This window comes from Pipistrellus kuhlii, unplaced genomic scaffold, assembly GCF_014108245.1.
Source record: "Pipistrellus kuhlii isolate mPipKuh1 unplaced genomic scaffold, mPipKuh1.p scaffold_m20_p_28, whole genome shotgun sequence".
NCBI classification, from domain to species: Eukaryota; Metazoa; Chordata; class Mammalia; order Chiroptera; family Vespertilionidae; genus Pipistrellus; species Pipistrellus kuhlii.
The window spans coordinates 2,470,618-2,498,419 of record NW_023425527.1 but is presented as its reverse complement, the minus strand read 5'-3'; the positions used below and the strand labels follow the sequence as shown (position 1 = coordinate 2,498,419).

The following is a 27,802-nucleotide window of genomic DNA, read 5'->3' as shown; positions in this document are numbered from 1 at the left end:
TGGTAACTCCACAGCCTATAACCTCGGTCCTCTGGCGTATTATATGAGCTAAGCCGAAAGGCTGTTCAAGGTCCATCGTTTATAAAACTGACACTCTTGGGTCCTGACTAGTGTATTTTAAACGGAAAATGTGTGTTGGTTAACGTTGGAGCTGGTGCTGGCATTCCAATTAGTAAAAAGTGGACTAGAAAGTTGTTTTTCTTCCCACCATGATTTCTCAGAAAAAGGCTGGTACATGGGTTACAAATGCAGACAAGCTCAGGCTCTCAAAAATGCACACTCATGTTCAGTCATCCAGCTTAGAGACGGCGGAACAAATCCAAGTAACAATTTTATTCTGGGCTACAGCACACATTTTTACATACATTTTAGTGGTTTTGACAGTGGTACAGTGGGGCAACCTTTAAAGGAATCCACAGAAGTTAAAATATTAAAAATAAAATATACACAATAAAACAGCAGGCATCTGGATGTTGAGACTCATGCAGGTGGGGCGATGAAGGATGACCTCGCCTTTGTAAGAGCCACCAATTATCAGTTCTTCTGTCCCTCATCCTGTATAATTCACCGAAACCGGAGAATTCTTAATACACACGCACACACACACACAAAATAAACTCTCTTTGAAAGCTGTGTCAGTACAAAAGTTCAATAGAAGCCTAAATATCTCATCCAACCAACAGTTGGGCTGACCAAACCCGTTACTAGGAAACAGACACTGTCGGCACCTGATCTCAAGGCAAGGCCATCCCACTCATTAACACACCAAAAGGAGATTAATCAACAAAGCAGCTACTGTGTTCATCTTAATATAAGACACTGAGGGGAAACCAAAGGTAATATGTTAAATACCACTCCACTAAGCCAGGATATAACCCATGGACTACAGATCCATGCTTTCAATACTTGTCTACCTGAAAGGGGGGGAAAGGGTATGGGGAGATAGAGAAGAAAGGCAGACATGTGAACTCGGGCATCTAATTCCACAGTTTGAAAATGAGCATCACACTGGTAAGATAGAGCTGGGTGACAGTGACTTCACCGCCGGGCACCAGAGGCAATGCCACCGTGGACGGTAATCCCTACTGCTCCTCGGAATGGCCAACCACCGACAGGAGAGCACAGGCTGGGGAGGACCCTGGAGAGAACGGGGCAAAGGCGCAGAGAAAAAGGTGCCTCTTTTGGAAACGTTACTGGGATATCAAAATACTTCATCATTAGTAAACCAAACTAGGTCAAGGACGTGGCCCAGAGCAGCCCGGGAGTCAGCGGTTGGCAGAAAACGGCTGGAAAAAACTGCGTTTTGTATTTTTTTTTAAAAATTGGCAATTTCTCAGGCCCCGTGACCCCATCGGAAGAGGCACAACGTTGGTTCGCAGGTGGAATGTGGACGGCTTGCTGCCAGAATGCACGTGGGCGCGGACCCGTGGAGATGCGAGGCCATGGAACGTGTTTTTTAAAAAAATGTACAAAACAACGAAGTTACTGTTTAAAAAAGAGCCATGTTGTGTCAGGGTGAAACATGGTGAAAGCAGTATAAGGTCTGCCCATGATTTCTTACACAGCCGATGGGAAAGGGGGTAGAAACGAGTTTCCCTTGGAAAGGAAGCCCTGCCGTCGCGCTGACTTCGACAACCCGGCCCGGCGATTTAGAAAAACCCACGTAGTAGTAAAAGTCTGGAAAATCAAAATACAAAATCCTGGTTTGTAAACATCGGTTGGCCAAGCCTATCCAGAGTCCTGCGTGACAGTGGAATGGAATGAGTCATTAATTCACTAACCTTAACGGAAGATTCGTTCTGGAACATTCCAGAACACAGCATGGATACTTTCACAGTAATGACAGTCAGACTATATATAAAGAGAGTCAGTGCAGTTGTCTTTCTCCTCCTCCCGCGCGGCATGCAGCTCCTGCCCCTCTCCCCAGCGCCATCGCCGGAATAACACTGCTGCGGACCCCGGGCGCGGACCCGTCACAAGTGGCGCACGAAGTCCGTGGGGCTGCGGTAGAGATACTTCCAGATGGCGTAGTAATGCACGGCGGCCGCCGTGGCCACGAACAGGTGCCAGATGGCGTGGGCGAACGGGATGATGCCGTCGCTCTTGAAGAAGACCACGCCCAGGCAGTAGATCAGGCCCCCGCACGCCAGCTCGTGCAGGCCCTCCGTGTTGTTCTGTGGGCACAGGAAGCAGAGGGAGGGGTGTCGATGTTACCGAGGCGACAGGCTGCAGAGGGTAACGGGCAGCCCCCCTCTGTTGATATTTGGCAAACTCATTCGTCAACAGAGCCAAATATCAACAGTACAACGATGGAAATGTCTTTGAGAGCCAAGTTTTTTTATTTTTATTTTTTTTAATTTTTATTGATTTCAAAGAGGAAGGAAGAGGGAGAGATAGAAACATCCATGATGAGAGAAAATCATGGATCAGCTACCTCCTACAAGTCCCCTACTGGGGATCGAGCCTACAACCCGGGCATGTGCCCTTGACCGGAATCGAACCTGAGACCCTTCAGTTCACAGGCCAACGCTCTATCCACTGAGCCAAACCAGCTAGGGCAAGAGAGCCACATTTTTTAAACTTAAACTTCTTCTAATGCCACTTCTTCAAAACAGACTCGCCCAAGCCATGGTATTTTGTGGAAGAGCCACACTCAAGGGATCAAAGAGTTGCATGTGGCTTGGGAGCTGCAGTTTGCCAACCAGGGCTCTAGACAATAAAGTACGGTATTTTTCGGACCATAAGACGCACTTTTTTCCCCCCAGAAGTGGGGGGAAAAAGTCCCTGCGTCTTATGGTCCAAATATAGCCTACACATATACTTTAAATAAAAAGTTTTTTTACTTGCCCGGCTCTGTGTGGTCTCTGTGTGCTTGCCCAGCTCTAAAATGGTTCTAAATGCTGCTGTTTACTTTACAGGGTTGATTACATGTGTTTATGACTGTGATGTTGGGTTTTAATGCACATAAAATATTTTAGGACACTATTTGTTTCAGAATCTTTTTTTCTTCATTTCCCTTCTCTAAAAACTGGTGCGTCTTATGGTCCGGAGCGTCTTATGGTCCGAAAAATACGGTAGCTCTACACCACATGTGTCAAACACAAGGCCCGCGGACCAAATCCGTCCTGCCAGGCCTTGCAATGTGGCCCGCACCGCGCTGTCATCACTGCACTCCACTGCGTTTCCATCACAATGACAGTTTATGACTGTTCAGTAAACCATTCGGCCCGCGATTTAGGCTGGATTTTAGATTTTGGCCCCTTCTCTGATTGAGTTCGACACCCCTTCTCTACACAGACAGCGTCCAAGTCTATAAATCGAGTTTCTCAACATCGACCTGGATCACCCTTTGGGCGGCATGTCTTGACCCAACCAAGCAATCAGATCACGGGTCCCATGGTGCAGAGCAGCACATTCTGCTCACTGGGCGGGAGAGGGGAGGGTGTCTCAGCAGATGGCAACCGCATCCAGGCATGGCAGTTCATTTTACTTATTAAAGTTGTTATTGATTTTTAGAGAGAGAAGAAGGGAGAGGGAGAGAGCAAAACATCAATGTGAAACATTGCCTCCCGCATGCTGCCCCACAGGGGATCGAGCCCACAACCCAGGCATGTGCCCTGACGGATCGAACACGCAACCTTTCGGTTTACGGGACGCTGTCAAACCAACTGAGCCACACCGGCTAGGGCACGGCAGTTCCTTTTAATATAGAACAATCCTTGGCTTTCATCTTCCCCTTTAAAAGCTTTCCTCCTGCTAAGGCGCCCATGCACTCCATTTGTCATCTACGCCTCGCCAGCATTTTCACTTCCCGCTGTCCTCAAGCCCTGCTCTACACTGATTGCTTTCCCGAGACTTTTCCGTGCCTCTGAGTTTACGACTTCCTTATGGCTGACCCAGGATCATATAGTACAACACCCTGCCTAACCTAGACATGGCCAGGCCTTTTTGTCTTGGAGCCTGGACATTTCCAAGCTTGGCAGGAAGGAAACAGGCGTGTATGACCTAGCACAACAAGGAGAAGCTTAAAGATCAAACGGGGTTGTATGAATGAGAACAGAGCGGGTTTAGGAAGTTGACAAAGCAGCTCAATCCCCTGGGTTCCTGGGGACCAGACAGAAAGGTCTTGGGTTCTGCAGGGTAGGCGGAAACCTCACCAGATGGTGGCAAGGCCTTGGAAGGGGACGGGCGTGTGGGTGGCCGAGAGGCCTGGCGCTGACAGCTGTGGCCTTTAAGCCTTGCGGCAGGTCCTGGGGCCAGCGGAGCAGGGAGCATAGGCAAGTTCTAATGCAGCTGCCTGCTTGCACGGGCTCACGGGCCCAGGCCAACGCAATGGCAACACCGGCTGGCCATGCCCTAAGCACCAGGCTTTGCTAAATGTCCTCTCAAAATAAACGTTTTATCAGAGGTATCCCTTTCTATCCCAGTTTATTACTTCCAGAATGTTCTATACGCTCATCTTTAACATGAAAACACACAGAAATAAAGAAAACAGAAAGAGAATAAAAGAAAAACCAATCATGAAGTAGTCAAGTATATGAATCTTGGGAATGTCATGCTGTAGAAAACGACAACTTTTTAAATAAAACTAAATTGGGGGGGAGGGGAGCATGAGTTAATAAAATGACATAGGTCTCCAGTAATCAATTCTAGCATACAGCATGTGCATATGTCATGCTTGATTCTAAGTTCTGTGGGGGCAAGCATGAGGATTATCCTGTCTGGTTATAACATTACCACGTGTGAAAAATGCCAATTAAAGACTGAGGCTGATAAAAATACTGGATAAACCTGCTCTGATGACACCCAGGAGGAATTTACTTCTCTGGTGGTTGATGACTGTCTACATAAGACCTTGCTTATTATATTGTTTGGGTGTCCTCAATCGCTCTCTAACTCTAGCATCTTCAAGACAGATTTTCTCATTTCAGTCCTTCACCTCCCTCCCCTTGCCAATCCCTGTTGCCTTTAGCAACTAAATTATATACATTCTTGGCACTAGGAAATTGTTCAAGCCATCATACAACTCATATCTCAAAGAGCATATTTTGTTACATTTTCTTAAGACATATTCTCTGGGGGCGAAAAACACACACACATAGCAAACCAGTAACTAATCTCTAAACTGTCATCAGGTATTTCTGTGATCAGAACTACGTACAGTAAAACTGCATTGCTATAATGTGCCTGGCCCTGGCCAGGTAGGTCAGTTTGTTAGAGCATTGTTCCAATATGCCAAGGTTGTGGGTTCGATCTTGGTCAGGGCACATACAAGAAACAACCAATTCTATATAATAAGAGGCTAATATGCAAATCGACCAAACAGTGGAACTACTAGTCCCTATGATGTGCACTGATCACCAGAGAGATGCTCAATGCAGGAGCTGCCCCCTGGTGGTCAGTGCACTCCCACAGGGGAGCACCACTCAGCCAGAAGCCCTGAGCCAGGCTCACAGCTGGTGAGCACAGCAGAAGGGGTGGGAACCTCTCCTACCCCCGCAGCAGTACTAAGGATGTCTGATTGCTGGATTAGGCCCGTGAGGAGCAAGGCCTAAGCCGGCAGTCGGACATCTCCTGAGGACTCCAGGACTACAAGAAGGCACAGGCCGGGCTGAGGGACGCCCTCTGAGTGTATGAATGTCATGCACCGGGCCTCTAGTGAATGCATAAGTAAGTGGAACAACAAATTGATGTTTCTCTTTCTCTGTCCCTCCCTTCCTTTTCATTTCCCTCACCCTCTCTCTCCCTAAAAATTAAGAAAAAAATTGTGCCTGTGAGCTCAGGAGTGAAATTATAGGTACAATTCTGACCATGGCAGGCTGAGAAGAAAGTTCAAACGGAAGTCATTGTGACTTCCTCAGTTAACACAGAGACTAGTGCAGGAATGTAGAGGGTAGGATACTGGAGTGCAGAAGCTAAGGCACAGTAACCTGCTGGATGGGATGGGGAGGTTGTAGGGATTGGGAGGATGTGATGACAGGTGTTTGTTTCAAATTGACAGCTACATGTAGGTTTCTCAGTGGTAATTTGGTTTGAAAGGGAGTTCAAAAATTAACCAAATGCCCTTTTAAGGTCCTTCCCATTCTTAAGATTTAAGAAATCAGTAATTTATATTTTCTTCATGTAAGGAACTTCAGAAGGTACCCTCTTCCATAGATTTCAGGTTGAGACACTAAGTAATTCAAGGAGAAATACCCACCTTCACATAATCTCACACCTGAGTGGGGTGAAGAGAAGAGTGTGAGTGAGGGTGGGAGGAACAGAAAGGTTACCCGAAAGAAACAAACACAGCAGGTTACATAGGGAAACAAACACACTTAAATGTACAACTTTCCCAAACGATATGGACAGTAGCCAGTACAAATTCCTGGCACTTTGCAATTTATATCTCTTTTTTTTTGTTTGGGTGTCTAAGTTAATGAACATATCGTAACTTCAGAAAGCAAAGCTACATATCTTATCTATGGACATGTAAAGAGTCCTAGAGATTTAAAAGGAAATAGGGTGAAGTAACTAAAATTATGAAGCCATTTCTTACCATGGATGTCACCACCAAGGCTGGAGAGAAGCCCATTGTGAGATAGAAAAAGAGCTCAATCAGCTTATACCTGCAGGATGGAACACAGTTCACTTAATGTGTCTATTCCTACAACACTTAGACCCTTTCCATATCAGTTTTTTTCTTTCAAAAAACAACAAAAACCAGTAACCTCAACTAATCAAATAAAATATATTTCCCCTGTAGGAGACCAGTAGGCCTCTAACGGAAACTCTCTGCTTGAGTAACGTGAGCTAGCATTTCCTATAGGGCTGACAAGGCCCCAGCCTCCACATGCCCCTGGAAAAATGCCTTCCAGCAGAGCAGTTACTATTGAATCCAATCCACCATGCCCGTTCCCTCCTAGTCCCCGAGGGCCTGCCCGCAGTGCCCCTGTGGCCCATTGCTCTGAGAGACAAATCATGCAGATGGCAGAGATGCAGCTTGGGCTGGTTTCTACCAGTGGCAAAGGGAGAGCAGCCCTAAGAAAGGAAGGGCATGTATTTGTGTCTCACCATTTTGCATCTGCACACAAGAATTCCAACGTGTAAGGCTCATCACGTTAGGCTATCGAATGTCTGGAACGTCAGAAGTTGTGTTGAAACTGCACTTACATATCTGCCTAATCAAACTAGACCGGAAGCTCCTCAAAGGCAGGGGCCAAATTTATTTTTGTTTGGATTAGAATTGGGGCTGGCACCATGGAAGGTCCTCCCCGACACCTGCCAACCTGAATGGCCAAGTGACATTCGCCTCTCATTCTTAGTGTTTTCTACTCAAAGTCTACCGTGAAGGAACCCTATGAGGGAACTGGGGAAGGGGGGATTTGCAGGTTTGGTTTACATTAGGAAGTCTGCAATAGGAGAAGATAGTTGTCTTACTTCCTATTTTATCAAGAATATAAATTAGGTTGCCTAGCTGGTTTGGCTTAGTAAATAGAGAGTTGCCCTGCAGACTGAAAAGTCCTGGGTTTGATTCCAGCCAAGGGTACATGCCCAGGCTTCAGGTTTGATCTCCAGTAGGGGGCGTGCAAGAGGCAGCCAATCAATGATTCTTCCCATCATTTATGTCTCTCTCTCTCTCTCTCTCTCTCTCTCTCTCTTCCCCCACCCCTCTCCCTCCCTCTCTGAAACCAATAAAAACATAACAAAAATATACAGCATCTCTGGAGACCAAATATACATTAAAAAAAAAAAAGAGACTAAAAATTTGAATCCAAGAAGCAAACTATTTCCATGGATTTATATATACTGCATAATAGCACTCAGAATTGCTAATTCTGGGGGACAAAGCATTTACGTGAATTTCAGAGTTGGAGAGAAGCTAGCAAAAACTACCATTCCCTTCTGAAAAGGGAAAATATTTTAATGCTTTGTGGTAAACAGACATTATGTGAACTTTGAGAACCATTCTGCCAACCACAACAGATACATAATTTAATAAACCGTGTCCAATGACAATGATTTCTTGGTTGTGAGCTCCTCAAATCCGGGCATATGCAACAATGAAAAGAGCCATGGCCTAGGAACTAGGACACTGGGGTCCCAGTTCCCGGTGAGTCACTAATTAGATGCATGTCCTAAATGTTCTCGATTTTTAAGCATAAAGCTGGAACAGATGACTTTGAAGGTCCCCTCTGGAGCGAAGATGCTACATTTCAATCAAGTTTCCTTCTTATATTGCTTAACACTTAGGACTATGGGCTACGAATAATGAATTACTAACACGAGCCCCACGGTTAGGATATGAATGGTTTAGATGCCATTCCAAACCCTTCCTTCTTAGGGAATCTAGGTTCCTCTCTAGGTAAGTGCTGTGCTGGGCACTTTGTATCTATTCTCTTCCACTGTCAGAAGTAGTTCTTTTTCTCCTGTGGTGACGGTAAATCTCAGGGGATAAGGCTGTTCTGCTCGTGAGGCCAGTCTTCCTGAGGATGTGCAATGAGGTCCAATTGAGGCTCAGTGGCAGTCCACCTTGTCCCTCACCTACACCCGCCACCCAGGCCACTCATTTCTTCCCGCAGCAATCTGCCCGCTGGCGTTGAATACCAAACACGGTCCTGAAGATTTGTTTAAAACAAGGTATTTTCTATTGTATTTATGTATTTCTACTATTTCGAAGTGCAGAGAGAGCAAATTGCGGTGGAGATAAAACTTAAGCGGCTACTTTTAAAGGGATCAAATATAAATGATTTTCTCTTACTTTTCATGGTAGAGAAATACATAAATGGTTCCTCCAGCTGCCATGAGCCAGATAAACCAACGCATGTGAGATGCCAGGGGTCCAAGTTCACGGAGATTTAACCTAAAATGGAAAATGACAACAAAGAACAGAGGTGGTCAATGAAGGGAACTTACAGAACCCGTGCTGTCCTCCAGTCTTACAGGCGGGAGAGCAAGTTCAGGGCTAAGAACAGGAAGGAGAGGCACTCACCAGCCAGGGAGGCGTTTGGGGAAGTTGGGTAACATGAATAACTCAGAGATAAAATTGTCAGCTGACCTTTAAGACTCAGAATCGCTTCCAACGTGCTTTAGGAACAGAAGTTACTAAAAGGAGATGTGTAGGAGTCCCAGCACACCTGGGAGGCCCTATAAGGCAGCCTGCTGTGAATTCTGCTTGCCTTCCTGCTCTGAGGAAGTATTGGAGAGCAGATCCCTTACAAAGCTGAACGGGAACCCTGAGCAAAACCCTGAACGGGGATCAGATAACCGCAGCAGATACTTGACACTCAGACCTAGCGTCTCCACTATCAGTCTCTCTTCCAAGAGAGAACATGAGAAGAATTCCCCGACATATATTATAGAAGACATTTATTAGCATTGTACCGTGGGCTCTTGTGAGGCCTGGATGTTAAAACGCTGCAAATACATTTGTACTAATTTCCTATTAAGGCTATGCGGGGGGGAAAAAACCCACGTTGTTCTGATTAGATAGTACAGTGGTCGGCAAACTGCGGCTCGAGAGCCACAGGCGGCTCTTTGGCACCTTGAGTGTGGTTCTTCCACAAAATACCACAGCCTAGGCAAATCTATTTTGAAGAAGTGGTGTTAGAAGAAGTTTACGTTTCAAAAAATTTGACTCTCAAAAGAAATCTCAATCGTTGTACTGTTGATATTTGGCTCTGTTGATGAATGAGTTTGCCGACCACTGGGCTAGTGCTATAAAATTAATAGTTCCAAATGGAAAAAGTATCACCCACGTATCAAAGATGACGTGTGAACAACTGTCTACTGCAAAGATGTGATTCCTCCACCTATATTTAAAATTGTCAGGGTTCTCTCTCTGATATAATGCAAACCTGTCATTTAGTCACAGGTGCTGGAGAGAGCACACTTCCTTTTTCCTCCAGCGGATAATTAGGTTTCTCTTGCATGATGGATGCGGCATGAGCCAGAGTCTAGGGGCCGGCTGTTTCTAATGACTGCCGGAGTCGATGGCATGATGTGACTTTCTGAGTGTTTAAAACTGGACCACGTCTTGATAGGGAAAACGAATATTTCTTTAGTTACAGTTTCCAAAGCAACAAAAGATTCTATCTGCTCTCCATACCAAAAGGGCAGGAAGGTCAAGGAAAGGGATCAGAGTACCAGACATTTTAAATAGCCAATGCATTTGGCTAGTTCTCTTACTCGAACAGCAGCAGCTTTCTCCCCTTAAAATCTGCAATCTGGCCAACGTACGTCAAGATGATAAAATAACGCACGTATGTATGTGTGTCGGGGGCAGAAGGGTTGGGTGTATGCCTGGGGGCCGGGAAGAAGGGAAGAAAGGACTGGGAAATTCTATCATAAAAACACGATTCCTCAAAAATAGAAAGGCTGTATCTTACCATGGCGCGTAAGATGCAGCAATGAAGAAGTAGATAACCATCCTGTCACACATGTGGAAACACTGCTCCACGGTCCTATGGGAGAGAACACCGAGTTAGACAGTCCCCAGGAAACGTTCAGACTGGAAGTAGGGGTGTTCACTCCAGTCCAGAAGATCCTGATTTAGAAGGGCTAGAAGATGGGGGTGGAGGATGGAGGGAAAGAAGGTTATTTCTTTTTGAGCTCCTTGGATGAATACAATTCCTAGCCAGATTCGACCTTTCTAATTTTGCTTTCTAGATCAGCGATTTTCAACTAGTGTGCCACAAGAATTTTTAAAACGGGCAACACCTGACTATTTAGTCAGGGGCACTGACCTCTTTTCCCTCAGATTGACAAATAAAAAAATGACAACAGCCAACTACAACAATAGCTGTCTAGTGTGAATGAATCAAAACCATACCCACTCTTCGTTTGACTGGCAAAAAATACATTCTTTGGTGTGGCACAGAATTTCAATAATTAGTTTATGTGTGCCGAGAGATGAAAAAAGGTTGAAAATCGCTGCTCTGGATGGTTATGCACCATCACAGCAGGTAAAGTCAGACCTGAAATTTTATTCAAGATCCTCCACCCTCACATGTAACATAGAAATAATAGCATCTCTATGGAGTCTGCGTGAGCGTTAAATGAGATAACGTAGCCATATATTTAGCACAGCATCCAGCACATAGTAGGTATTCGATGAATGATAATTCCCTTCCCTCTTTTACTTAAACTAAGATTACACTTGGATATTTAAAAAAATTTAAAGCAGGGCAGAAATGCCCAATGGGTTACAATCCTAGCAATGCTATTGCGCGGTTCTGGAGAGTCTGGTGTCTGTGGCACCTTCCTCTCCAGCCCCTGGCAGGGAGGCCCTACCCACTGACGTATGGCATCTACAACTCTTTATTGATTCAGAAATCCAGACATCGGAGCCCAGTCAGCTGAGGCAACCGCAAGCGCGGGGCTTGCCAAGAAGATAATGAAGTGCTCTGGCCTCTGGCTCTGTGACGGTGTGTCTGGAGCGGCCAGCTCAGGTGCTGCCGATGCCTCCTGCGAGTGCGTCTACGGCTCCCTCGGGATTCAGCGGTGGTTTTATTTTTATGCCCCGGGAGCTGTCACCTGACAGGCAAGGTAGCAGGCTGTATGCTGCCAGCAATATTGTGAGGAATGGGGTGAAAAGCACCTCAGGACTAGGAGTCAGAAGCCCTGGGATGATGGGATTCTGCAGGTATAGTTGACTCGGGCCAATCAAGCCACATCTCTGAGCCTCAGTTTCCCCAGGTGAAAATGAACGGGTCACCCAAAGTGTTTCCCAAAGTGTGGTACGCGTACCCCCAGGGGTACGGGAAGAGTTTGGTGGGGGTACGCGTTTCACCAGAGTTTGGTGGGGATATGCACTGCACCGTGCTTAGTTGCGCCTAATTCTATGTTCTCATGAGTACGAGGGGTACTCAGCATTAGAAAATTATAAAAGGGGTACACATATGTCAAAGGTTTGGGAAACACTGGTCATTAGAGGATCCCTCAGGATCCATCCAGCTGTAAAACTCTGTGACTTCCATGATTCCACAAGCGAGGAAACCGATAACATAGCACCACCCCCAGTCCCACTCTTAAAGAAAGCATGTCTTTTTAATGTTGGATTGTTTGAGCAGTTTGAGATATTTTTGGACATTCTGTAAAACAAAAAGATACGTTGTGATATTATTTTAAGCCACTCTTAAGTCTGCTCTGGATTCTCCTTTTTTGGAGAAGAAATCTGCCCTTTGGGTTGTGCAGAATCTATTTCATAAGCAACTAAACGGTGTGCCGCTCCCTTGGCGGCCCCCCAAATTAGTCCTTCGCTCAGAGGGGGAATGCTTCCAGGTCCTTCTCATGGAGAGGCTCGGGGCCAGAGTGTTTTTGGAAAGTGCCTGACAGTGAATAGTAGCAAAACACGGGAACTGTATTTGAACCTGTACACACACAGGCCCTAATTTGGAAGCTGAACTTTGCAGGACAGTGACCCCAAGCTGCTGTGTCCCGCCTCGCCTCTCAGTCCCAGTCTTTTTTACTTCCACATGCACTGTCTCGTTCAGCTATCACAATAACCCGGTGAGGAAGGCAATGTTATCCTCACGTTAGTGATGGAGAAACGGGGGCTCCCTGAGATCCGGTGACATCTGCAAGGCTAACCTGGCAGGGCGGGGGCTCCCAGTTCAGTGCTCGCGGTCCCTGCCCTGCGGCCTCAGTGCCCGGCAATGCCTTAGTGTGCTTACGGCACTGGCAAATGGGTCTCAGGTTTTGTTGTTCAGTCCCAGAAGCAGTGCCATTTTGTTAGTTTCTGAGCAAAGGCCCGCTTTGCTAGACACACATGAGGGTCCTCAAAACCTGTCCAATCCGTAGGAAGCTTCCTAAGTAATGGGATAGCATTAAAGTCTGCAAGGCAGGCCTTAGCCAGTTTGGCTCAGTGGATAGAGCGTCGGCCTGTGGACTGAGGGTCCCGGGTTTGATTCCGGTCAAGGGCACATGCCTGGGTTGCGAGCTTAATCCCCAGTAGTGGGCGTGCAGGAGGCAGCCAATCAGTGATTCTCTCTCATCATTGATGTCTCTGTCTCTCTCTCTCTCTCTCTCTCCCTTTTCCTTCCTCTCTGAAATCAATAGAAATATTTTAAAAAATAATAATAATAACGAAGTCTGCAAGGCAGGAGAACGTCTGCTCGGCTGTACCTCAGGTGGCTCTTCTTCCAGGACACCATGTGAAACACTGTGGAGACGATGAAGAGGGCGCAGAGGCCCATGCCATAGATCCACGCTGTGATCTTCTCCCAGCAGTCGTCAGACAGCCGGTGGAGGAGCGCGCTGCCCACAATGGCCGGGACGATGAGGAACTGGGGGAGGGACAGCACAGTGAACACCTGCTCTCACCGAACTGAGGCCGTGTCACAATTCCACAGGATTACCAGGGATAATTTTCTTTTTTAATAAGGGAAAGTTTATTTAGAAGAAACGGGCTCAGGAACTAAGTTACAGAGGCAATATAAGGACCCTGGGAGCTCAGGGGAAGGAGAGAGGCGAGGAGACAGACCTGGAGGATAGGAGTGGGAGAGGCACAGGCATGCTCCAGAGAGAGAGAGAGAGAGAGAGAGAGAGCGGCTCCCCTCGGAACATAGCAGGGTAATTTTAGAAAGGTTGCTTCTTTTAGAACAAACATTGCCTTTCTTGGGTAATGGTCAGGAGAGCCGGATGAGGTAGCCAGTTGTATTGGAAACAGGTCCTGCTATTCAGAGCCCAGGAATTGTACCCAACTCGACTTCAAACGAATTTTAATCTAATGGCACATGTATTGTACTAGCACAGCATACATGACACTCCTCACTAAAGAACTAAACTGGTCTCCTTTTCTATTGCTTGTCTTCAGACTAGATACCATTTTTCCCCCCTCTAAAACCTCACTAAATGTGACTTCCAAAGGGAATAATGAAACCACAGAAGAGGGGAAATGTATAATGACACAAGGAAAAGGCCAGTGATAGGACATTAATAGAAAAACTAAACAAACACATACATATTCAGAAACACTACACCTACAAGAAGAAATGCACCAAAGCATTCATTTATTTCTGGGTAGTTTTCTTTTCCTTCTACATTTTTCAGTGTTCTCTAAGTTTCTTATACTGAGCATGTTTTGCTTTTATAAGAAAGAAAATTAAGACTTTAGAGATCAAATTAGCTCTTTCTTCAACAAGAAATAACATTTGTGCCCTGGCTAGTGTGGCTCAGTTGGTTGGGTGTCATCCAATGCACCACAGGTTGCTGGTTCAATTCCTGGTTGGGGCACATGCCCGGAGTTGCAGGCTTGGTCCCTGGTAGGGGGCGTGCAGACAGCAGCCAATCCATGTTCCACTCTCATATCAATGTTTCTTTCTCTCTCCCTCTCCCTTCCCTTCTCTCTAAAAATCATATATATATATATATATATATATATATATATATATATATATATATATATCTTTTTTTTTTTTTTTTTTTTTTTTTTTAAGAAATATGTACTGAGGCGCATAGCCACTGTGGTAACAGGGAAGGTGTGGCTACCAGTTTCAGGGATCATTTAGAAATAAAAAGCACCTTTATCAACCAATGGTGAGCTCCCCTTGCCAAATGAACACAGCTGACTATCCTGAAAAGGCGATTCATTTCACTCCAGGGTGACAGTCTCTGACTTGGGTGCTTACTATTGTTCTTTTTTAAAGACCTTCTCAGAGGAAGCAAGACCAGGACGGACAGAGGAGACTGTAGGTCAGAGCACTGTTTCTGGTGACAGGACCCCGCACTGATCCTCTGACAGATAAGGTCACGGGGATGGGTAAATCCAACCAATGGGGTGGACGTTACTAGGGAGACCTGCCCCTGCCTCCCTGAAAAGCCTTTTGGGAGGATGAAAGGGCAGGAAGCGCATACTCACTGCATGTGTGTAACAGTTAGCAGCATGTTCATAACAAGTTGGCTTGTAGCGGCCATTGGCTGGGGCCCGGTGGTTCATGAACCTGCAGAAACAAAGACATCACGTGAGAACAGCTCAAAGGGTGTGAAAGGCAGTGGGGAGCCTGTGGTCTATTCTAAACAAAGAGGCAGCTACGGGAACAGAGCCAACGCCTCTACGCAGGTGTAAACTGAGCCCACAGCAAATGCCCTAGTTTATTCTCTCAGGTAGTTCAAAAGAAAAGCCTACCAACCCAAAGCAAACAGAAACCATATCCATTCCCTTCAACTAGTACCCACCCCCCTCTCTCTTTCTCTCTCTCTCTCTCTCTCTCTCTCTCACACACACACACACACCAAAAAAAAAAAAAAAAAAAAAAAAAAAAAAAAAAAAGGCACAACCAAATCCTAATCGTTAACAGAAAGTAAACCAAGGGGATTTCCCTAAACTCTACGAAGTCCAGCAATGGCCATTAAGCGAAAAGGGACACGATGCATTTGAAAGGCTTCTGTTTTTCCCCCCCTTAAAATTTATAAAGCTTTATACATGCAGACCTTTAAACCCTACATCCCACAACCAGCCGGCTGTCCAACTACTTTCTCTCTGTTGCACTATCTGATCTGGCAGCGGATTATTTATTAAATAAATAAATGGCACCTGGCTGCCTCTGGGCCACCCGAACAGGAGCTGCCTCTTCACCCGCACCCTTCCTGAATGAAAGGCGTTTGCTCCAAAACCCAAACAGGTGACCCGCAGCTGAAGCTCTGGCTCTAGAATTCAAACACACACACACACACACACACACACACACACACACACTCACGGACATACCTACATATCACAACCTGTGCCACACAGACCCATACCCCACACTTCCCTGGGACTAACTTTGTGGCAAGCACCAACGCAGTGACAGGCATGACCACGGCAGAACCTGGAGAGATCCACAGCATTCTCCCACTTCATTGTGTGGGTGAGGGTCCCCCAAACCCCGCCCACACCCATGGGTTCTGGTTTAGTCTGCCTGTCCTCTGGGAAAGGGGAGATGCAAACTCAGGAACATAAAGCAGCTGCCTGAACGAGATGCGGAGAAGCAGATGGGGGTCAAGGAGCCCAGCAGCCTCCAGGCCTCAGGCCCCGCTGCATTCCTGTGCTCGGAGCCTGCGAAGTGTCAGCAGGCGTTGCACACACACTATCTTTGTGCTGGAGCTAGTTTGCAGGGAGGGGAGGGGGGACTTGGTTACTGGTATTTGCCATTAGGCACTCTGACTAGTCACACTTTATTAATGAATACACGGAAAAGTGGTACCTGGCTGAACCGAAGGGCGGAGCCAGGTGGCCAAAAATAGGCTAACACACATGGCCAAGCCATTCCAAACACTGTCCTGTTTGTGAACAAAAGACTGGCACATTCTCCCTGAATCAGGAGAGGCCATTGTCTTCGGAGCAACTAAACAAAAATACAATGGCAGTCCCCAGACACCCCACAGAGAGTTCAAAGGGAAAATCCACGGGGGAATGAATTTAGTTAGCTACCTAACGTGTGTGCAAAGACATACTCATGGAATGGAATTCACCAGATGGCTTGGAAACCGTGTAAGAGAAACATGCAGTGAGCAGCTCCAGAATGGATCCAAGCTATGCCCTCACATAAATAAATCTTTTCTCCCTTGGTAATCCTTTAAATAATTTAACTAATTTCCTAAGGGACGGGAGTGTTGCTATCCAGCTCTTACTTGTAAAAAGGAAAATAATGACACTCTTGGGGCGAACGCTTTCTCGGTGTCCCCAGCATTCAAGGATCTGCCGCATCATTTCCCGGAGACATAACAACAGAGCTGGAAGCCCCACGCCCCAGGAGGAACCATAAAGGGTCAAGAGCAAGGCTCCAGAGTGGACGGCAGAGGCCAGAGTAAAACTGGGGGAGCTCCATGGAGGGCGCAGTAAGCAGGGTTTGTCTACCCACCGGTAGCTGCAGACTAAAATAGCAATTTATATCTCTGGCAGCCCCATCTAAAAATAGACCGTTACACAGCAACCAGGATAGACTTTCCCATTTTCTGCTAAAAGCGAAGAAGCTGGGTGGCCAGGTTTGTCACGGCTCAGTCCCTGCCCACCTGGGACCACTCAGGGTAAAAATAAACTCGGGAGTTGTGGAGGAAAATACCCCACCCATGTGACCTCAGGTAGGTTCTGCCACGAACAGAGCAAACATAGGGCAGTGGGCACAGGTAGTCGAAGCTGTGCTAAGACCACTGTCTGGGGCTCAGTGGCATGGAGAGCAAGCACAGTTGTTTAGCCGGGAAATGCACAGCGCCATTCTTCCATTTCTCCCTGATCTGCCAGGGCACAATCTAGCCTGCTTAAGAAGTCACTCCCAAAACCCAAATGATGTAAAATGCCAATCAACTCGCACACACTGAGCAATCAATCCGTGTCTCTCTTACCTGGATGTTTCTGTCTCCCTCCCTTCCACTCTCTCTAAAAATATCCCTAAAAATGGGGCCCAGCTGGCATGACTCAGTGGTTGAGGGTTGACCTATGAACCAGGAGCTCACAGTTTGATTCCTGGCCAGGGCATATGCCCGAGTTGTGGGCACAATCCCCAGTGCAGGGCATGCAAGAAGCAGCCAACCAATGATTCTTTCTCATCATGGATGTTTCTCTATCTCTCCCCCTCCCTTCCTCTCTGAAATCAATTATTTATATATATATATATATATATATATATATATATATATATATATATATATATATATATTTTTTTTTTTTTTTAAATCAATGGAAAAAAATCCTCAGGTGAGGATTAACATAATACTGCTACTACTACTACTACTACTACTACTACTACTAATATCACTTCACCCCCCCATCCCCGCCACCAGAGTCCTCATCACATTTAGCAAGATTTTTCAAATGTTTGTTATTTCATCTCTCAACACTGTAATGTGAATTCCATAAAGGCCATCTTGTCCACCATTTCACTTCCAATCCCAAGCACGAGGCCCAGTTTATTGCTGGAGCTTAATAAACAGGTGCTGAATGAATGAATAGAAAGGCAGACGTGGCAGCTGAACTGTATTGTATCAGTGAAGCATTATCCCACTGTTACTGGTTTCACTGGGGATGCAGCAGGTTCTGTAAGTAACGAAGAGAAACAAACTCTCTTGGAGCCAAAAGAACTCTGAATGTTACGTAAAGAAAATTCTTAAAGGCCCAGACCATGGACATTCCAAGGACTCCTTCAACATCCCTTGATGGGGCAACGTGAGCCGACCTCTGACTGCAGAAAATTATGAGTTCCCCTTTATGAATGAGCGCATTGCCAGAGGTGGTGGCAGTGGCAGGGGACATGTAATTTAATTATTAAATAAGGGAGAAGGCAGCTGAAACCGGTTTGGCTCAGTGGATAGAGCATCGGCCTGCTGACTGAAAGGTCCCAGGTTCGATTCCAGTCAAGGACATGTACTTTGGTTGCAGGCACATCCCCAGTAGCGGGTGTGCAAGAGGCAGCTGATCGATGATTCTCTCTCATCGATGTTTCTAACTCTCTATCCCTCTCTCTTCCTTTCTGTAAAAAAAATCAATAAAATATATTAAAAATAAAAAAATAAGGGAGAAGGCATATACAAGGATACTACCCATGCCTATGATTCAGTGCTCTGAGAACATGGGCAAAAAAGCAATGGGCAATCTTGGAAGACTTCCTGATGCTTGAGAATGTGGTGTTTTGCCTCGTATTCCATTTGAGTGGTCCCTGGACCTGGGGCTGAGGAAAGCACCATCCTTTCCCTTGGCTTTTCGGTTGCAAGGCTGGAGAAAGGAGCATGCACCCATAAGATACAATAGGAGCTACTGTGGGTCCTAGGCCTCTACGCTGGACACATAGATGTAGTGTGTGCAGTGAGACAGACGCGGTGAGCTGGCAGCACGGGTGATAAAAGGGACAAGAAATTGAACCTTGGATCTGCCCTTTCCCCAGCTGTGTGACTAGGCCAAGTTCCCTTTTATTCTTGAACCCCATCTGTTCTTCTGGGCAATGAGTATAACCCTTCCAGGGTTATAGTTGAGGATACTATACAGGGTGAGCAGAAGTGGGTTTAGAGTTGTTTGTATGGAAAAAGACATACAGGTTATGATTATTACAAATAGCTTTATTAACTAAAAAAAAAAAAATGTCACAACTCCAGGTCTTCTTTTGCCCACCCCCTGTACAAATACCCAGCCACCTGGCAAAGGTTGGCTCTCACTGTTAGCAGTTATTCTAATCAGTCAGAGATGCTGTGATGATGGGGGGCAAGGAGGGGAATGTAGGAGGGGGAGGACTCAAATGTACAAGTGATAAAGCAAAAGAGATAAAATATGCCATGTCTGCTGAAACAGGTTTGGCTCAGTGGATAGAGTGTCGGCCTGCAGACTCAAGGGTCCCAGGTTCGATTCTGGTCAAGGGGATGTATCTTGGTTGTGGGCACATCCCCAATAGGGGGTGTGCAGGAGGCAGCTGATCCATGTTTCTCTCTCATCGATGTTTCTAACTCTCTATCCCTCTTCCTTCCTCTCCATAAAAATTTAATAAAATATATTAAAATATGCCATGTCCCAGTGGGACCTTCCATGTCATACCCTTTCCTATCCTAAGCCATGCGGCAGAAAGCCCCCACTTCGGACAGTGGGCTCAGCTTCCTGCCAGCCCTCCCCCACAGAAATGGCGGAACACTGGAAGCTAACCCGAAGCTACAATGACTGCCAAGTTTCCATTATGAACAAAACAGCAGGGTGTTCAGGTTTTCTTGTAAGTTGGGCTGAGCCACAAGCCATGGCCAAAATGAAATGTGTTTACTGAGATCAAATGCTCTTCAATTGAGTCCTGATAAATCTATCAGGAGGAGCACATGCGTTCAAAGACAGGGCACCCTTGCCTCTAGTAACTACAAACTGCGGCCTTTGGGCCACATGCGGCCTGCAGAGGAGTCTGATCCGGCCCACCAGGTTTTTTGGGCAGTGAGCGCAGCCGAGGTGTTACAGTAGGAATTAGTAGTTCATATAGTCCGGCCCTCCAGCTCTCTGAGGGACCGTGATCTGGCCCCCACTTTAAAAAGTTTGAGGACCCCTGCGTCTAGTTCCTCTGTAATTTACCGTAACTACCCTCAATGCGCAAAAGATATATATATATATATAAGTAAACATGGCTTTACATGTTAAGAGAACAGTACCCAACATTTCAATGTGTAACCACAAAAGCCAGGGCTTTTGGCTGTTATATTACTTTTTACTTTCAAGCTTTATTTCTAAATTCAAATTGACCCTGAGAAATATCTTTTCAATCTAGTCTATAATACAAAAACAAGAAATGATGACACCACTTAGTGTTCAAAGAAAATCAGGACAGCCCTTGGTCGGATAGCTCAGTTGGTAGAGTGTCGGCCTAATACATCAAGGTTTCGTGTTCAATCCCCAGTCAGGGTACATGCAAGAATCAACCAATGAGCCACTCCTAACTGGTTTGGCTCAGTGGATAGAGCGTCGGCCTGCGAACTCAAGAGTCCCAGGTTCGACTCCAGTTAAGGGCATGTACTTTGGTTGTTTCTCTCTCATTGATGTTTCTAACTCTCTATCCCTCTCCTTTCCTCCCCATAAAAAAAAAAAAAATCAAAAATCAATAAAAACATATATTTTTAAAAAGAATCAACCAATGAATGCATAAATAAGTGAAATAAATCAATGTTTCTCTCAATAAATTTTAAAAAATCAGGGTATATCAAGATGTAATCAAGAAAATAACTTTTAAATAGTTACTGATATTGTGCAGCCACTGGGAAAATTACAAAGTCTGGGCCACACCAAAAGAAAATGATTGTACATTTCATTTTCAAATGAGTAAAGCAGACCACACAATCACATTACATCTATGATAGATTAGAGTCCAGCAAAAATAAAATAATCCAATCAGGTGAGATAGATGAGTCCTAAAACAGTGGATTGTTTTTTTCGTCCCTTAACATTGTTTTAATTGTTTCTGCAACCAACAATAAAAACCATCTCTTTTTCTTTCTTTCTAAAGTAGAATTCCAAGAATAGGAAAGGAAACTCTTAATCAAATAAGGAAGGGGAATTTCACAGAATATTGCTGCTGTCCTCTGCAAACAGGAAGAGCACAGACATGCAGAAGTAAAACCAAATCAAACCCCGTGCACAGGGCTTCACCCATCATGCCTGAACCCAGGGTACATTCTCCCCGAAAAAGCCTTCATTCCTGACGTCAGGGTCTGAAGCCAGAACATCATGGTTCCTTTTCGCCTTTGCAAGCACCCGATATGATGTTCCCACTGGGGGAACGGTGCCAGGCATTCCACACCCTGAGGGCCATTCAGAAGTGGATCCAAGTCTTCAAACTGATAGTCCTTCCGATAGCCCAGTCCACCACAGCGCTTCCTACGCATACTTTGGCTTTTGGCTTGCATCGCGGGGGAGTGGGGGGGGGGGGGGGGGGGGGGATGAGGTCAGCATAAATGGGGGAGTGGGCATTGAGGGATTAGAAAATCGGAAATAAAACAAGTGCCCTGAAAATGTTGAAAAGAAAAGGTTCGTGCCTAACACCTCCACAATAACCTCCTCGGGAAGATTCCATGCCTTCCTTTCCTTTTCTCCTTTCAAATCCCCCCCCCCTCCCCCCCTGTCACTGCACACTAAGCCAGCTTGCTTAGGGGGAGGAGGTCTGGGAATAGGAACAGAGAGGCCTGATTCAGACAAAGAGATGGAGAATTACCACAAACACAGGGGAGGTGAACTTTCACCCACTTACAGCCGAAGAATAAAGGGAAAAAAAAAAAAAAAAAAAGCCCAGAGCTTCCTCTGGGAACCATGGCCCAGCCTCCATCCAGGGCTGGATGGCAGGGACCCAGAGCCCGGCGTAAAGCCACGGTGCCTCCCCCGGCTGGCCAGTCAGCCGGCTGGCATGCAAACCAGCTCTCCAGTCAATGAGCAGCCTGCCATCCTTCCGGTGGCGCGCCCCGGTTCCTCCTCTTCCTCCTTCCCTCACACGAGCGCCCCAACAGCAGACCTTACCGCCACCCGGATGCTAAGTTGACCCTTAGCGGTGCCCCGAATAGCACCACCGGAGGGGGGGCGGGAGGGAACTAGGGGGCGCGCTAAAGAAGCCTGAGAACCTCCAAGACCCGGACAGGGCCAGACAAGCTAAACCAGCGGAGGGTGCCTCAGTTTCCCCCGTTGCCAGGGCCACTTGCAAAGCACCAAAAAGGCCCAGCGCCCCAGCTCTCCGACAGACCCAGCTGCAGGGCGCAGCTGCAGCCTCGGGCCCTCCTTCCTCCAGGCTGGGGGGAAAGGGGTGACGGTCAAAGCGGGAGAGTCTGTGGACCCGGGGGCGGGGCCTGCGATTGGGGTTCGGGTCTCTGAGCAAGCAAGTGCCCCGCCTGGATAGGGATGGGGGAGGGGGGTGGTGTGCTAAATCTGATGAGCACCGGGGATCTGGAAACCCGAGGTCCGCGGATCGCCAGGAGGGACCCGGGTCAGGCACCGGGTCCCGGTCCTCGGAGGGAGGGGATCGCCCAGCGGCTGCAGAGCGGGGAATCCCCGGGAGCTGGTCCCCGGCCAAGGCGGATCCATCCACCGAGGGATGGAGCCGGATGGGGCGCCGGGACCCACACGGGAGGAGGTGGATCTGGCACGGGTGGGGGCGCGGGGCTCCATCCCTCTCACCTCTGGAATCGGTTCTGGAACCGCATTGATCCTCCGCTCCCCCTCGCGGGCCGGGAGCTCCGTCTCGTCAGCGCCGGCGACCGGGCGCGCGGCCCTCATGGGCTTGGGTTGCTCCGGAGGCCGCCCGGGTGCACCGCGGACCGCTCGGCGGGGCAGGGCAGGAGGGGGTCAGGCCGGGGTTCGGGATGGAGCCAGGGCCAGACCGGGCGGCTGGGGGCGGGAGGGAGGCCGCTTAAACGGGCCCGGCACCTCCCGCCTCCCGCCTCCCGGCTTCTCCACCCCTGAGCCTCCGCGCCCCGCCCCGGGGTCCGGCTCCTCCCCCGTCGGCCCCGCCCACCTGCGTGCTCCCGGGCCGCCCGTGCATCACCGCACCGGGCGGCCAATCAGCGCCCCGAGCGGCGCGGCGGCAACGCTGCCATTCATTTCTGCAGAGCCCGGGCGGAGGGGCGGGGCCTCGCGGCGGAGGGGCGGGGTCTCGCGGCGGAGGGGCCGGGGCTGTGAGGGAGGAGCAGGGGCTGGAAGGGCATCACACTTCTGTATAGGGGTCTTGTTAGACCGTGAAAATAGAAGAGGCAGAGGGGAGAGAAAGAGAAGTGATAAAGGAGGAGGTGGGCCAAGAATCTTACCAGCAGCTGTGAAGAAAGGAGCAACAAACAAGGACCCCCATCGATGTTCCAGCCCTGGCTCAGAGTCATTAATTCATTTTTCATCATTCGTGTCTTCATCCTGACGTTCATTTATCCCTTCATCATTTTGAGGGTCAGCTTTCCCTAGCCTATGGTGCTAGACTCTGGGGCAAAGAAACAAACAAAAACTTTCCTTGTCTGTCCTGTGAGGAGCTTAAAATGGTCTTACTCAGATTCCATGAGAACCACAAACAAAACAAGGGTATCCTCTGCAGGACCCTTTCATGTTGTCTTCCAATTATTTTTTATTTTATTTAGTTTTTAAAATTTACTTTTTATTTTTTGTTATTTTTATTTTATTGTTTAAGGTATTACAAATAGTAAGTACATGTGTCTCCTTTTCCCCCCTCCATTGACCTCCCCCCACCATTTGCCCTCACTACCCTCCCCCCTCAACTCCCCCTCAGTGTCTTGTGTGTATTGGCTGTGCTTATATGCATGCTTACAAGTCCTCTGGTGGATCTCTTATCCACCCTCCAACAATTTTTTTTTTTTTTAATCCAAGCAGTTTCCAAATAAAACAAAAGTGGACTTGCCAAAGTCGGTTTGGCTCAGTGGATAGAGTGTTGGCCTGCGGACTGAAGGGTCCCAGGTTTGATTCTGGTCAAGGGCATGTACCTTGGTTGGGGACACATCCCCAGTAGGGGGTGTGCAAGAGGCAGCCGATCAATGACTCTCTCTTGTCGATGTTTCTAACTCTCTATCCCTCTCTCTTCCTCTCTGTAAAAAATCAATAAAATATATTTAAAAAAAAAAAAAATGGACTTGAATCAGGGTCCTGTTGCTGAACCTAAACTCAGAAGGCTTGCTGGAAGAGAGAGGTTCAAAGGAAAGTGAGCAATGGATGATTTACTGACCCTTTCTTTTTCCTGGAATTTAGGTGTGCTCCCCTCTAGGTAGCCTGTTCACACACTTGCCCCCAAACCCTAAACTGGAGACTCTCAAGGGGACATAAGGCAAGCCCTTTAGGAGTGTTTACTATGTGTGCAGCGGAGCATTGAAAAGTAGGGAATTTTTTCACTCAAAATTCCAATTTCCTTTCCTTTAATACCTTTTAAATGGCCTTATCTAGAAGGGTGTTACCAGGATTATCTCATTAATTTCCCCTAGAACTCCAGGAGACAGGCATTACCTTACTCATTTCACATATAAAGCTGAGAGGTTTAGAAACTTCTGAAAGGCAAAACTAGAATTTATACCCATCTTTGTCTAGGTTTAAGCCCCCAAATATATTCAGTACACCTAACTGCCTACCCCTAAGTTTTAAAGTGGTATATTTCTTTTAAAAAACAACAACAGCACACCAACAAACGAAGAAGAACACATTATTTTTTCTACATCGAGTCAAAAAAATGAGCATGGGTTGAAAGCTCATGAATCTGCTCTGTCAGGCAAAATGAATTGATGAGGGAGGGAAAAGTTACAAGGAAAATAACTAATAAAAATAGATTAAAATGAATGGTATGAGATAAAATAAGAAGGGTTTAAAAAACAACGACTGCCCTAACCAGTTTGGCTCAGTGGGTAGAGCGTCGGTCTGTGGACTAGGGGGTCCCAGGTTCGATTCCAGTCAAGGGCATGTACCTTGGCTGCAGGAACATCCCCAGTGGGAGGTGTGCAAAGGGCAGCTGAATCCATGTTTCTCTCTCATCGATGTTTCTAACTCTCCCATCACTCTCCTTTCCTCCCTGTAAAAAAATAATAAAATATATTTAAAAACATCAACAACAACAACAGATGCCAGATGCCAACTCGGAGGAAACTCTAGGGAGAACACCTGCTCCACTCAGAGGGACACAGAGTTCCTGGACAGGATGCTCACCACACTAGGAGGCACTTGGAACCTAGTTCTCTGGCTGTCACCAACCAATCAGAAAGTAGCAGCTCTGCTCCTATGGTGTCAGATGCCCAGGACTTCTGAACTTCTGGCTGCAAGTCTTGTTCTGTGGCTGGAGTTCAATTGGTCTCTTTACAAAGATGACCAAGTAAAGCATTATTTAAATGGAAGTGCTCCCGGCCTTTCCTCTTTAAAAAAAAAAAAAAAAAAGAAAGAAAGAAAGAAAGAAAGAAAGAAAGAAAGAAAGAAAAAAGAAAGAAAAAAGAAATGCTTTCTTTCTGTACTTACTCTTTTGTTCACATTCCATGGTGGTATGGTCTGAATGTTTGTGTCCCCTCCCCCCAATATTAATATGTTGAAGTTCTAATTCTCCATGTGATGGTATTAGGCCTTTGGGAAGAATTCGGTCAACCACCAGTCTCATGAATAAGATTCAGGCCCTCATAACAAAAGAGGTCTGAGAGAGTTTCCTGGTCATGTGAGGACATGGGGAGAAGCCAGCAGTCTGCAACCAGGAAGAGAGCCTTCACCAGAACCTGACCTTGGATGTCCAGCCTGCAGAACTGTGGGAAATAAAGTTCTATTGTTTATGTTCCTGGATTTTCATGATGAAAACAATGGGAAGAAAAAGCGACCAGGAGAGAAAGGAAGGCCTTGGTCTTCTTGATCTACATGATGAGGATAAGAGAAAAAATAATCTAAGGAACATTGGTAAAGGTATTCTGTGAGGTGAGAGGCATATAGCTAAGTAAGAGGATTTATAGAATTGTGAGGTATGAGAAGACTAGGAAAGGGCTTGTGAGAAGGTTTGCTAAGAGTATGAGTTGGACACCCTAATGTTTTCCAAGAGAAGTTTAGCATCCCTTCTTTATTATTCTTGGCTGTTTGGTTGCATTTATTTGAAAGTAACTTCTTTTGGAGACTGGACCAGATGGAAGAAGGATGTACAATAATTACACAGATTCAACTTTTTGGTCTTGGAACCAAGCATGGTCTTGGAACTTTTACATCTGTTAGCCCATTTTATCCTTAAAACTATCCTGTGGGTTAGATAATACCATGCCTATTTTATAGCTAAAGACGTGCAAGCTTAGAGAGTTTTTGCAAGTTACTTAAATTTGTAAGTGTAAATGAAAATGTCGAGATCTGATCCCAGGTTGTCTGACCCCAAGTCTGGAGATTTTCCCCTCTTGCCCTCCATGGAGTTGAGGTCAGATAACCTTGGCTCATATTCCTTGTGTCTGAGACATGGATTTCATCCCCCTAGAGGAAACACAAGCTTAAATGATTCTCTGAAAACATAGACAGCCCTAGCTGGTTTGACCCAGTGGATAGAGTGTCATTCTGGAGACTGACGGGTTCTGGGTTTGATTCCAGTCAAGGTTATGTACCTCAGTTGCAGCCTCCTCCCCAGCCCAGGACCCTGGTCCAAGTGCAGGCATGATGCAACCAATCAGTGCATTTCTCTCACGTTGATGTTTCTCTCTGTCTTTCCTTCTCTCTTCCATACCTTCTAACAATCAATGGAAAATTATCCTCAAGTGAGGATTAAAAGTCCTATATAATAAAAGAGCAATATGCAAATTGACTGTCTCTCCAACACAAGATGGTCATCCCCATATGGTCAAAGATGGCTGCCCCCATGTGGACGGACACAAGATGGCTGCCACAAGATGGCCGACAGAGAAGGGCAGTTGTGGGTGATTAGGCCAGCAGGGGATGGCAGTTGGGAGGGACCAAACCTAAAAGGGAGGGTGGTTAGGGGCAATCAGACCTGCACAGGAGGGCAGTTAGGGGTGACCAGGCTGGCAGGGGAGGGAACTTAGGGGTGACCGGGCCAGCAGGGAAGCACAGTTGGGGGTGACCAGGCCTACAGGAGAGGGCAGTTAGGGGCAACCAGTCTGGCAAGGGAGGGCAGTTAGGGGTTATCAGGCCAGCAGGGCAGTTAGGGGTGACCAGACTGGCCGGGGAGGGCAAGTAGGGATGACCAGGCTGGCAGGGGAAGGCAGTTAGGGGCAATCAGGCTGGCAAGGGAGTGGGTAGGGGGTGATCAGGTTGGCAGGCAGAAGCGGTTAGGGGCAATCAGGCAGACAGGCAGGCTAGTGGTTGGGAGCCAGCAGTCCCAGATTGGAGAGGGTGGCAGGCTGGGCTGAGGGACACCCTTCCCAGTGCATGAATTTCATGCACCAGGCTTCTAGTAAATAAATAAAAAAAAGTAAAGCAGTAAAAAATAAAAACATGGACAAGTCATGGCAACTGTTACTAAAGTTCATGTGGATGCGGAAAATGGAATTACTCTGTGCAACACTTTAAAACACCTGTGTCTCCTAAGTTCTACATCCCATGTGAGCTGCCATATGTCTTTCTCTCAAACAACCCCATTTCCCATCCAACATTTCTTCTCCATGATGGTGGGGAACACCCTCCATCTCCAGGAGGTCTCTCTGTACATTTTTCTCACAAAAAGAAACTTGGTCTTTCTCCTTTGGCTTCCATCACTTGCATCCCAGCAATCACTCTGCTAAGCAAAACCCAACGTGCTCCTGGGGATCCTTGTTCTTCAGAAGATACAGGAAGGATGGGATTGAAAATAACTAATAATGTATTATTTTTCTGTATCACACATTTATTCAGTGAACACTTATTGAAAGTCTTATGAGCACACAGGTGCCAGATAGAAAGTTGAACGAGATGCTCTATTCTCAA

General features: G+C 46.8%; 1 protein-coding gene across 1 annotated transcript; it reads right to left on the bottom strand.

Annotated features, from left to right (window-relative positions):
• Nucleotides 1–313: 313 nt before the first annotated feature.
• On the bottom strand, nucleotides 314–22,848 carry MMD (monocyte to macrophage differentiation associated). Its single transcript, XM_036454343.2, has 7 exons — nucleotides 22,574–22,848; nucleotides 14,840–14,921; nucleotides 13,105–13,265; nucleotides 10,368–10,442; nucleotides 8,741–8,842; nucleotides 6,539–6,608; nucleotides 314–2,174 (listed from the first exon to the last, which is right to left on the bottom strand). Exons 1-7 carry the CDS (start codon nucleotides 22,597–22,599, stop codon nucleotides 1,974–1,976), a joined length of 717 nt encoding a protein of 238 aa, XP_036310236.1. The 5' UTR covers nucleotides 22,600–22,848; the 3' UTR covers nucleotides 314–1,973.
• Between the last annotated feature and the right edge of the window lie 4,954 nt (nucleotides 22,849–27,802).